This window comes from Papilio polytes, unplaced genomic scaffold, assembly GCF_000836215.1.
Source record: "Papilio polytes unplaced genomic scaffold, Ppol_1.0 DF824492.1, whole genome shotgun sequence".
Lineage (NCBI taxonomy): Eukaryota > Metazoa > Arthropoda > Insecta > Lepidoptera > Papilionidae > Papilio > Papilio polytes.
In genome coordinates this window covers 302,726-315,201 of record NW_013524712.1, presented here as the reverse complement: position 1 = coordinate 315,201, position 12,476 = coordinate 302,726, and the positions used below count along the sequence as shown (strand labels likewise).

Sequence of the window (12,476 nt, the reverse complement as noted above, 5' to 3'; positions counted from 1 at the left end):
GAAAGTGTAAGATGGAATGTGTTGAAAATGTAAGATGGAATACGTTGAAAATGTAAGATGGAATATGTTGAAAATGTAAGATGGAATATGTTGAAAATGTAAGATGGAAGATGTTGAAAATGTAAGATGGAAGATGTTGAAAATGTAAGATGGAAGATGTTGAAAATGTAAGATGGAATATGTTGAAAATGTAAGATGGAAGATGTTGAAAATGTAAGATGGAAGATGTTGTAAATGTAAGATGGAATATGTTGAAAATGTAAGATGGAATATGTTGAAAATGTAAGATGGAAGATGTTGAAAATGTAAGATGGAATATGTTGAAAATGTAAGATGGAAGATGTTGAAAATGTAAGATGAGTATGTTGAAAATGTAAGATGGAATATGTTGAAAATGTAAGATGGAATATGTTGAAAAAGATGGAATATGTTGAAAATTTGGATTATGTTGAAAAAGATGGAATATGTTGAAAGTTGTTGGAATATGTTGAAAATTTGGATTATGTTAAAAAAGATGGTATATATTGAAATATGGATGTTGAAAAATAATAAGTTGGCATTATAAGATGGAATATGATGTAAATAGAAGATGGAATGTATAGAAAATTAAAGATGATAATAAAAGATGGAACATGTTTTGAAAAATGATGGAATATGTTGGCATTTTTGTTGCCAGTTTCTCCCAAATTAGAATAAAACCACAAACACTTGACACTGGCCCAATCCGCTCTGGGAGAGCTATAAACAAGAAATAGATAGATAGATAGATATGTTGGCATTATAAGATAGAATATGATATAAATAGAAAATGAAATGCATAAAAAATTAAAGATGATAATAAAAGATGGAACATGTTGAATATGTAAGATGAAATATGTTGAAAATGAAAGGGAATTTATCGAGAATGAAAGATAGAATATGTTAAAAAAGATAGATGATGAAAATTAAAGATGGAATATGTTGAAAATAAAAGATGGAAATGTTGAAAATAAAAGATGTACATTGAGAATGAATCAATTGCAATTAAAAAGTAACTTAACAAAGAATACATGATTTCTGTCAACAGGAATATATTTTTAAATGCATAAAAATAGAAATTTACTTACGGGGCTATGTTTGAACATGTGGTTCTGCAACTTGCTCTCGAAGTTGAAACCTTTGAAGCATAGATGGCATTGAAATGGAAACTTGGCTGAAGTTTTACTTTCTTCCTGAAATTTCAGTTGATTTTTTTTTACTAAGCAGACCAATTTGTTGCTGTTTAAATTAACTTTTAGTGAATTAGTTTGATAACAAAAAATAATAAAGGAATTTTTTTTTTCAGACATAGTTGAAAAATATACAAAAAAATGTTATTTTTTTCATAGACCAAAGCTACTTGTGAGTGTATTAGAAAAAATAAATGACTAGTTACTTAAATATTGCTTAAATTTTTCAGAAAACAAATATCTTAGTATCTACAAGAAAAAGTTAACATAAATCGACTATAAACCAAAAAAAATCTAGTCAGTACAAAAAATTGCTAACCATATCTTATGCAATATTTTTTTCTCTACATTTTATAAGGATTTATCCATTATTGTAAAAAAAAAAAAAATATTTTTTTTCGAACTCACCTCTTTCATTTTAATTTGTTCTTCCGGATTCAATATAATTACTTTTATTTTATTAGGATCTAATTCTAGAGACTTTCTTATTGACGTCTTACGAGATTCTTCTTGCTCTACTTTCACTTCTGCTACTTCTGTTCTGTGGAAAAAAAATAATTTTAACAGCAAAAAAAATTAAAATCCATCTTCCATAGTAATGGTGAATATACATAAATAAAAAAAGCAATAAAAACATATTTTTGCAAAAACACTAACGTTAGTCAAATTTATAGTAATATGCTTTTAAAAAATTATAAAATATCTGTACAAAAAAATTCACTTGTAATTAAAAAAAATCATATAGACTTATTTTTTTCTATAATATAACAATGCTATATTAAATAATTTATGCAAAATCTACCAACACTTTCTTCTTCTTTCTCACTTTGTCTTCTTTATTTTTCGTTCTTTTTCTCTTCTTGTTTGTGGAGTTTGTAGTTTCTTCATAGATACCACTTAAATCTTTGTCTTTTGTAACATTTGATCTGTAAAAGGAAAGCCATTAAACATATTATTTTAATAAAAAATCCGATGTAAAAAAAACATACTTCCCAGTTTGATCGTAATATTCATAGAAAAAAACATTAAAAAAATTACAATATCAAAAAAAAATCACAAAATCGAAATTTCAAAAATTCATATGTGTAATACATTTTATTTAAATAAAATATTACTTGCAAAGGAAAATATACTACAGTAGAACCTCGATAACTTAAACCTTGGTAACTTAAAAAAAAATGTTCTCTTCCCATCAGAGCCCAAAACCTACAACATAGACCCTTGATAACTTAAAACCTTTATAACTTAAATATTTTGTGTTTCTTTTGGACTTTAACTTATCAAAGTTCTACTGTATTTACATTTACCTGTATTCCTCTAATGGTAAATTATCTTCAAAATCGGAAAAATCATTTTCTTCTTTAATATTGTTTTCAAATTTTTCTACAATGATTGCGTCATCAAGAATCGTATCTATTTGGTTTATTATCTGCTTTTCATGCTAGAAATAAAAAAAAAATTATTGCAAAATCACAAAATACAAAAAAAAAATTTTTTAGTTTACTGGTTTTGAAAATTTCCTTTTTTTAATAATATAGGTTGGCAAACAAGCAAGCGGACACATGAATCCACCGTAACAGAAAGCCACCGCTGCCCTTAAACCTCCGCAATTGAAGATTTGTTGCCTATCCTTAATTGACGGAGGAGGAGACACACAAAAATAGGATATTTCCCCTTCCAATGCGCTTGCACCACCGTCACATCCACTTTTCTAGGGAAAGGGATTAAAATTAGGCCTTCAGCACCACACTCATCAGATGAAACGCGGAATTACTTCCACTTCACGCCTGTTTTCTGTGTGGTCGTGGTATTGCGGGCGAGCTGACCCATTCATGTGAAGATATTAAAGTGGGCAATACCACTGTCATTTTCGAGTTACCACTAATTCCAAAGAGCTATTTACATATGGCTATTAAAACGTACCTCTAGTACTCTATGGAATCCATTTTTACTTCTACCAACATTATCAAAAACTAATGTTGTTGAAGCGCAGAGCTGTGGACTCTCGTACTTTGTTAGTTCAGGATCCTGTCCATCTATGGGGAACTGTAATTTATATACTAGATTGCATTACTAATATTATAAATGCAAAATATAATAAAGCATAAACACACACTACTTCGTAGAGTAGGATGTCAGCAATCACAGCTTATTTTTTTAATTATTTCTTTAAAAAACACTCTGCACATACAACACTCTTTACACTCTAGTTTTTCACACTATTAACCTGTGATTTAAAAAGTGTGTTTGTTTAAAAATATAGTTATGTAAATAAATTGGAAAAATACCTTTATGTGGGAAATCTACAATAAACTACAAGCTGCCAACATTAAGGAATTATGGTAAACGAGCTGTTGCCCGCGACTTCGTACGCAAGGTATTAGAAAACATACAAACTATATGAATTACAAAAAGCTTCGTATCCCTCGGGAACCGGACATTTTTCGGGGATGAAGCTTATTGCATGTGTACTCCAGACTTTGTTTTATATCTGTGCTAAATTTCAATAAGATATGTTGAACCGTTGCAGAGTTATCATGTAAACATTAAAAAACTAAATTAATGAATCCCACGGGTACCGTAACTATTCCAGGGATAAAAAGTATCCTATGTGTTCTTCCAGACTATGCTCTAAACCTGTGTTAAATTTCATGGAGATCCGTTCAGCCGTTTAGGCTACAAACGCTAACAAACATCCATCCATCCATCCATCCATCTAAACTTTCGCATTTATAATATTAGTAAGAAGTAGGATAGTAAGATGTAATTTTGACATTTGCAATTGAGAATTTCACAAATGTAAACAATACAATAAAGTTTTCATAATTTTATGTGGATGAAGCTACATGGGAACAGATTGTAACACATGAGTGACTTAACTCTATTCTATCTATTACTTAGTCTTAATTTTTATATACAACTAGCTGTTCCCGTGCGACTTCGTTCGCATGAAACTACGAATTGTTTTATTGATTACATTTGTCAAATTAAATTTCAAATGGCAAAATGACATGACATGATAAACCTTAGCAATCTCCCTTTCTTGATGTTGGCAGCAACTTATGGTCTTTTTCCCACATTAGGGATTTTATCCAAAATATTTACCCCTAAGTTTAATGGCGTGAAAATATATAGCCTAAAGCATGACGTAAGTGTAGGGCTTTTTATTAAAGAGAGAATTATTCAAAAATATGCTGTAACTGCTGACATCTTAGGCAACAAAGAAGTGTGTGTTTACGCTTTATTATAATAGTATAGAGTATAGATATGCAGTTATACATACCGGTGCACATCTTGTTACATATTCGTACAATAACACGTGAGATCTCTGCAACTTTTGTTTAAATCTAACAGCTTTTTGCAGCAACGCTATGCACTCCCAGCACAACCATTGTGGTAAGCCATCTGATTCTGTTACCTGTAAAAATAAAAAATATTTCCTAAAATGTCTATGTCTACGTAGTGTGCACAGTATGTACTCTTACATACATCTCTACCAGAATATCTGAATTCCCTTTTCTAGTATGTCTACAACACATATTTTCTTTTCTTTGTTCTTCTATTTTGGTACAAGACATATATGTATTCTGCATGGTGTATTCTCTCAAGTATATTAGCAATAAATGATTTTAATTGTAATTTAAAAAAGTTTTGTTTTCGTGTTTATTATTGAAAGTGACAGGTGACAAGTAGCAAGTAATTTTGATACATATGAATTACAAGAATGTAATTAACACGTTTTAGATTTTACAATTTTACATTTAAATAAAGAATTCACTCACAGTTATTCCAGATAAATCCTGAAATAGTCCAGTATACGATTTTATATTGTTCCCATTTCTGTTTTTAGATAAACAACAGCGGCAAATTGTGTTCAGCGTTTCGAATTCCAGTTTTAAATCTTCGTTATCTCTTAATATATCTACTTCCATTTTTTATACTTTAACTCATAATAAGTAAATTAAAAACACAGTTAAGAATATCAATTTGTGGTGGTTTAAAAACAATATGGCGTGCCGCTTTGTCAATGTCAATTTTTCCACAGATAAAATCAACTTTCTATGATCTGTATTTTAATTTGTCTTATAAAATCTTCAATAAATCAATATAAAATTCGGATTTTTTAAATGTTAACTACAGTTTTCTTTAATAAATAATGGATAACAAAGTTAGAATTTAATTTAACTATTTCAAAACAATTTTGATCGATTATTCGAATAAAATCAAAGTAATTTTATGCATTAATAAAATACCAATAATATAATAATGACGCTTTGTTAATCGCAGTTTTATAAAGTTTAAAGCTTTATATTAGCTCCGAATTGCAATATTAAGATACAATATAGATATATATTTTGTGCGTTTTAGGGCAGCATTCCTGTCAACCAATGTCAATTTCTGTCGCCTCGCCATCTTGTTGTAGTGTAACTACAAGAGACATCAGTCCAAAATCTCTATAATTCCTTGTTCTGTGCATTCAAATATTTGTAAACAGAAAATGTAAAGTTATTTATTGTTATATGTCGGACATTGCTTAATTATAAATGAAACTATACATTTATTAACATGGCAGACATATTAGTATGTCGGATTTGTTTGTCGAAAGACAAGAAGTTGTTTAATTTATTTGATAACAAATTGGCGGAACCATTTGAAATTCTTACTGGAATACAGGTTTGTAATTTATATTTACGAATTAGCCTTCTATTAAAGCGTTTTTAATGTAGATGTGCATCAAGTAAATGTATAGTTTTCTTTTTTTTTTCTTTTAAATTTACATTTGATATTCAGCCAGATATTGTGTCATTAGCTTTATAAATATAATAAAATCATTTACTTTTTCTTTATATTATTATTAACTTCCATTTAATTTAATTATCTAATTTAGTGATCACTGAAAGCCCTGTACTAATCTTATTCTCTTTCTAATTATATTCCCATCTCTTTCTTACACCCTAGGGTTGTACCTTGAGCAGTATATGCATAAGTTGATTTTTTTCTTTTTCTTTTTTAAATTGAATACTCTAATGTTACAGATATCAGAAAGTGATGGTCTGCCACATAAAATATGCAGCTTTTGCAGTACTCTGCTTCAGAAATGTGTGTCTTTTAAAGAAAAATGCTTAAGTAGTCATGAGTTTCTTAAATACTCTGTACTGGAACATGGAATGGTAATTAGATTGTTTTTTTATATCTTTTTAAATAAAAGGCAAAGGTTTGATAGAGTCTATTTAATTTTTTAAACATAGTTTTATCATAATATTTTCTTGCTGTGCAATAAAAATTTAATGAAAGATGTTTGTAACAAATTTTTAATTTTTTTTTGTTATATCATACTTTATACTAATATTATAAATGCGAAAGTTTAGATGTATGTTTGTTAGAGTTTGTAGCCTAAACTGCTGAATGTACCTCGATGAAATTTGGCATAGATGTAGAGGATAGCCTGAAAGAAGTCATAGGCTACTTGCATTTGTTTTTTTTATTCCGCGCAGATGGTGTCGCGGGCAAAAGCTAGTACCAAATAAATATAACATACTAGCTTTTTTTAACTTTGTCCGTGTGGAATTAAAAAAAATGTGTAGTCTATGTCTTCTAGACTATCCTCTAAATCTATGGAAGTTTCATTGAGATTCGTCCAGCCATCTAAACTTTCGCATTTATAATATTACTTTAAATTGGATATAATCATATCATATATCATATTCCAGGTCTCAGTTAATTATCTGCACACATTTAACAAGGAACTAAACTTCTCACAGACAACTAATACTGACACATTACCCATAGACAATGAGGAACAGATAAAATTAGAAGACATAGATGAAAATATCGAAGATGCGAGAGTTAAAAAGAAATTTAAAAAAGAGAAAAGGAAAAGAGATGAGATTAACTTTGAAAATGTCATTGTTAAGAAGGAGGAAATGTTCGATTATGACGATTTGGATTTCCCAGTGGCCGATTCTGATGTTCCAGAAGTAATAGAAGATGTAGATATTATAGTTTTAACTAAACAGGAACAGATAGATGAAGTGGAAGCGAGAAAGATGTCTGTAAATTATTTAAATTCCTTCTACAAATGTGATAATTGTTACAAAGGTTTTATAACTGAATCGACATTTAGAAATCATATGGCTAAATATGATTCGGTAAGTTCAACACAATTTTTATAGCATACGAGCTGTTGCCCGCAACTTCGTCCGCGTGGTATTATAAAACATACTGACTATATAAATTATCAGTATCGTATCCCTCGGGAACTGGACATTTTTCGAAGATGAAGCTTATCCCATGTGTACTTCAGACTTTATTTTATATCTGTGCCAAATTTTAATAAGATATTTTGAACCGTTGCAGAATGATCGAGTAAACATTATAAAACTAAATTAATGAATACTACGGGTACCGTAACTATTCCCGGGATAAAAAGTAGCCTATGTGTTCTTCCAGACTACGCTGTAAACCTGTGCCAAATTTCATGGAGATCCATTCAGCAGTTTAGGCTACAAATGCTAACAAACATCCATCCATCCATCCATCTAAACTTTCGCATTTATAATATTAGTAAGACTATAGTTTGTCTAAATAAGATAGATTAGTTTGACAATTTAGTAGGAATGGGTTGTGTAAAATCAGTCATGAATCTTATCGATTTTCGATATTTATTCTTATAGAAGTTGGAATTGATAGATTTATAGTTATAACTTGTGAATTAAAAAAAAACACCGTTTTCTCAAATTAATAATGACCATAACAAATAATGAGAGTAAATAAATGTATATTACTACTACAGCCGTACGTAATCGAATTGGATTTCGCTATTATTTCTGTCATCGCTAAATTCTCTACACTATAATCAATACTAGAATTGTCCTCTAAATTAGTTAATAAGAAAATTATAATTTTAGTTGAGTTCGATAATTATTTAAACCGAATATCGATAGTTCACAATTGTTAGCTGCGTGTTTCGTCACTACGATACCTGTCTATTAAGTACGTCAGCCTTCATACAAATTGAATTCGATACTTCGTATGCGTTATTTATCAAACTAATCTATCTTATTTAGACAAACTATAACAGTGATCTTTTATTTCAAGAAAAACGGTGACTTTATATGCGAGGTATGTTCTGCTCGTCGTCCGAGTGCGAGATTGTTGCGTGCGCATGTTCTCTCCTCGCATGCACGTAAATATATATGCAAGCTATGCGGTCATGTGTCACGGGAAAGGTGAGTTTCATCACCAGCATTATCTCCACTGAGGGCAGCCCTAAGGGTGATTAAGACAGTCAATTGCGACTTCACATATATCTTCGATATGTGCATCACGATAACGTAGTTTTTTTAATGTTGAAAGAATTTTTCAAATTGTCCCAAGTAGTTTTTACGTGATTGAATATATATAAAAATACAAATCTTTCCTCTTTATAATATTTGTATAGACTAGTAGATATTCGCGACTTCGTCCATGTGAAATATGAATTGTAAAAATATATAGCCTACGTTACTGGTCAACGTAGTTTTTTAATAGTGAAAGAATTTTTCAAATTGTCCCAAGTAGTTTTACGTGATCGAATACATACAAAAATACAAATCTTTTCTCTTTATAATATTTGTATAGACTAGTAGATATTCGCGACTTCGTCCATGTGAAAGTATGAATTGTAAAAAAAATGTAGCCTATGTTACTCGATAACGTAGTTTTTTAATGGTGAAATGATTTTTCAAATTGTCCCAAGTAGTTTTTACGTGATCGAATATATACAAAAATACAAATCTTTCCTCTTTATAATATTTTTATAGACTAGTAGATATTCGCGACTTCGTCCATGTGAAAGTATGAATTATGAAACACAAATAGCCTATGTTACTCGATAACGTAGTTTTTTAATGGTGAAAGAAATTGAAATTGGCCCAGTAGTTTTTGAGTTATCTTACAAAAATGCAAATCTTTCCTCTTTATAAATTACTAGCTTTAGTTCGAGACACCATCCGCGGGGTTTTAAAAAGAACTTAGTAAGTTGCCTATGTGTTCCAGACTATCTACATACATGTATGACAAACATTGAGATCCGTTCAGTTAATACAAACTGACATATTTATTTATTTATTTATTGGTGATAACCACTCAGCAAATGTGCTGCATTAATGCTGCATGCAAATTTTCGCATTTATAATAGAAAAATGTCCATACATATATCAACATTTGTTTTAATTAGTGTATTATTAAATGTTTGTAGTTACAAAGCAAAGGAACATTCCAATTGGCATAAAGGATTTTCATTTATATGCAAAATATGTGGCGCTACTTTTGTGTAAGTATTTACTGCAAATATCTATATATCTATATATCTATATATCTATATATCTATACTAGCTGTCCGTACGACTTCATCCGCATGAAATAATGAAAATTTTATTTTATTGTTTACATTTATCAAATTGCAAATGTCAAAATGACATGACATGATGACAATCTTGCTTCCTTGATGGCAGCAACTTATAGTCTCTTTCCCACATTATGGTTTTTATGCAAAATATTTACCTCCTAAGTTTAATGGCGTGAAAATATACAGCCTAAAGCATGACGTAAGTGTAGGGCTTTTCATTAAATAAAGGATTATTACAAAAATATGGTGTGATTGCTGACATCTTAGGCAACAAAGAATTGTGTGTTGTAATGTAGGATGTCTATCACAGTATATTTTTGAATAATGCTTAAATAACTTCTTACACTTAAGACACGCTTTAGTTTTATAACGCTACTAGCTTTCGCCCGCGACTCCGTCCGCGTTGTATTAAAAAAAAGGTAATTAGCCTATATGTTTTTCCAATCTATCCTCTACATCTATGCCAAATTTCATCGAAATCCGTTCAGCAGTTTAGGCTACAAACTCTAACAAACATCCATCCATCCATCTAAACTTTCGCACGTTTTGCGCACGCTCATAATGTACTAAGTCCCGGTATTTAAAAATAAATATATTTTATAGTAAATCGACCAGTCATTTGACTCACATGAGATTGCAACATCCGTCAAATAGCTCGTGTGATATTTGTGGAGAGTCTTTCATAGGGGAACATGGACTCAAAATGCATAAGCGACGCGCACACAGAGACGAACAGGTTTGTGACACCGACAACGAAGCTGACTGTACTCTTGAATGACAAGACATTAAAGAAATATATAGATTATAGTTTGTCTAAATAAGATAGATTAGTTTGATAAATGACGCATATGAAGTATCGAATTCAATTTGTATGAAGGCAAATGTCGTACTTAATAGACAGGTATCGTAGTGACGAAACACGCAGCTAACAATTATGAAATATCGATATTCGGTTTAAATAATTATCTAATTCAACTAAAATTATTATTTTCTTATTAACTAATTTAGAGGACAATTCTAGTATTGATTATAGTGTAGAGAATTTAGCGATGACAGAAATAATAGCGAAATCCAATTCGATTACGTACGGCTGTAGTAGTAATAAACATTTATTTACTCTCATTATTTGTAATGGTTCTACAGGTCATTTTAAATTTGAGAAATCGTTATAACTATGAATCTATCGATTCCAACTTCTATGAGAATAAAAATCGAAAATCGATAAGATTCATGACTGATTTTACACAACCCATCCCTAGTGAATTGTCAAACTAATCTAACTTATTTAAACAAACTATAGTGATTTTTTTTCACCGGTAACTTCTTTGAAAGGTACTATGTTAAATTTAGTGCCACCTCAAGTCCTTGTATTAACGTAATAAAACTATTAACAAAATTATAATAAACTCCATTATTTACTAAATAGTGACACAAAATAATTTATCGTAAAATTTCTCATTTCCATAGATAAGTACAGTCGCCTTCGAACGCGGTGTATAATTTTTTTATATATGTTTTTCTGTATGTAAATTCCATTATGACTACATATAGCTTGAAATAATGATTTAATTTTAACTCTTAAAAAGGGAGTAACAATTCTGCATTAGATTATTTTCATATTCCCAACCGTCACCCCGCTCTGTCCCCACGTAATAATAAAAGTTTCATCCATCCCACCATCACGAACGAGATGAATTGTTATGAAATAAAATAATTTCCAACCGTCCCCTCGTCGCAAAAGGTGGGACGGATGAAACTTATTCTCATCTGTGCCCACGTGGGGACAGAGCGGGGTGACGGTTGGGAATAATCCATTTCCTCACAGGAACAAGAAACAAAAGTCGTATCACAATGTGCAACATGTTCCGCTGAGTTTTTCAATATGGATGCGTTGAAGAAACATTTAGATGACGTGAAGGATGGTGTTTGTGATACTGATCTGAGGTAAGATAACCGTGGGTTTACACTGACGTTTTTAAACAAATTGTTGTGTTGTAAGAGTCCCGTCCCACTACTGGCTGATAGGCTCAGATAGCTTATGACGTCAGTCAGATAAGGTAACAAAATCCGATATTTCCACGTATTTTATATGTTTATTGTTAGCAGACTATTTACAATTCGGTGGGACAGGTCCTTAATCCCTAACTAACTTTTGCTCGAGGCTTTGACCGCGTGTAATTAAAAAAAAAATTACCTTTGTTACTTACAGATAAATTACCTTTTTAATGGTGAAAGAATGTTTAAAATTGTCCCAGTAGTTTTTGAGTTATTCCAATACATAGAAAAATACAAATCTTTCTTCTTTAAAATATTAGTATAGATTACAATGTTTTTTAATGTTCCTAGCAAATGACAGTAAATTGACAAGCATATTGGTACAGTTTCTGCTTACCCCTTTTGATTTACCGGTTTGCTGGACATTACAGATGGTGTCCATATTGTGGCTTGGGTTTAGAAAATATAGAGAATTTCAAAGAACATATAAAATTACATCAAAAAGAAATCGTCCCATGTCAAGATGTAAGTATACAAGAGTTCGAAAATATCATTTTTTTAAAATAATTCCTCTTAAAAAACATAAAATTTCAATATTTAAGTATTAAATGTTCAAAAACACATGTTTTTTGTGTATTACTTAACCTATTCATAATTTGCAAAGTAATTAAGCAATATCGACATTAGGGTTGTAATGAAGGTAATTTTAACGGAAGCGGAGGTTAACGGAAGCGGAAGTGGAGGTCAATAATAAAATGTTATTTGAGATTTTATTAAAGAAATAAAAACTAAAACTACGTTAATTCAAAATATAGATTGGTACATAATTACAAAATACAGTTTATTATGCAAATATAATGTATGACAATTATAGTTAGTTGAGA

The 12,476-nt window shown here is 30.3% G+C and overlaps 2 protein-coding genes across 2 annotated transcripts in view; one reads left to right on the top strand and one right to left on the bottom strand.

The window, feature by feature from the left end:
• LOC106105307 (zinc finger protein 845-like) overlaps positions 1-5,230 on the bottom strand; it is a 13,192-nt gene extending 7,962 nt beyond the window's left edge. Inside the window, exons 1-7 of the mRNA XM_013285634.1 lie at positions 4,991-5,230; positions 4,492-4,626; positions 3,132-3,254; positions 2,516-2,649; positions 2,015-2,134; positions 1,617-1,749; positions 1,107-1,211 (exon numbers count right to left, since the gene is read on the bottom strand). Coding sequence (XP_013141088.1) covers positions 1,107-1,211; positions 1,617-1,749; positions 2,015-2,134; positions 2,516-2,649; positions 3,132-3,254; positions 4,492-4,626; positions 4,991-5,140 — 900 coding nt within the window. The 5' untranslated portion in view covers positions 5,141-5,230. The remainder of the gene's footprint in view (positions 1-1,106; positions 1,212-1,616; positions 1,750-2,014; positions 2,135-2,515; positions 2,650-3,131; positions 3,255-4,491; positions 4,627-4,990) is intronic.
• Positions 5,231-5,614: 384 nt separating this feature from the next.
• The window catches only part of LOC106105218 (zinc finger protein 2-like), a 9,654-nt gene continuing 2,792 nt past the window's right edge, over positions 5,615-12,476 (top strand). Inside the window, exons 1-8 of the mRNA XM_013285533.1 lie at positions 5,615-5,882; positions 6,245-6,379; positions 6,920-7,357; positions 8,307-8,437; positions 9,448-9,522; positions 10,201-10,333; positions 11,423-11,541; positions 12,024-12,153. Of these exons, the coding sequence (XP_013140987.1) occupies positions 5,775-5,882; positions 6,245-6,379; positions 6,920-7,357; positions 8,307-8,437; positions 9,448-9,522; positions 10,201-10,333; positions 11,423-11,541; positions 12,024-12,153 (1,269 nt within the window). The 5' untranslated portion in view covers positions 5,615-5,774. The remainder of the gene's footprint in view (positions 5,883-6,244; positions 6,380-6,919; positions 7,358-8,306; positions 8,438-9,447; positions 9,523-10,200; positions 10,334-11,422; positions 11,542-12,023; positions 12,154-12,476) is intronic.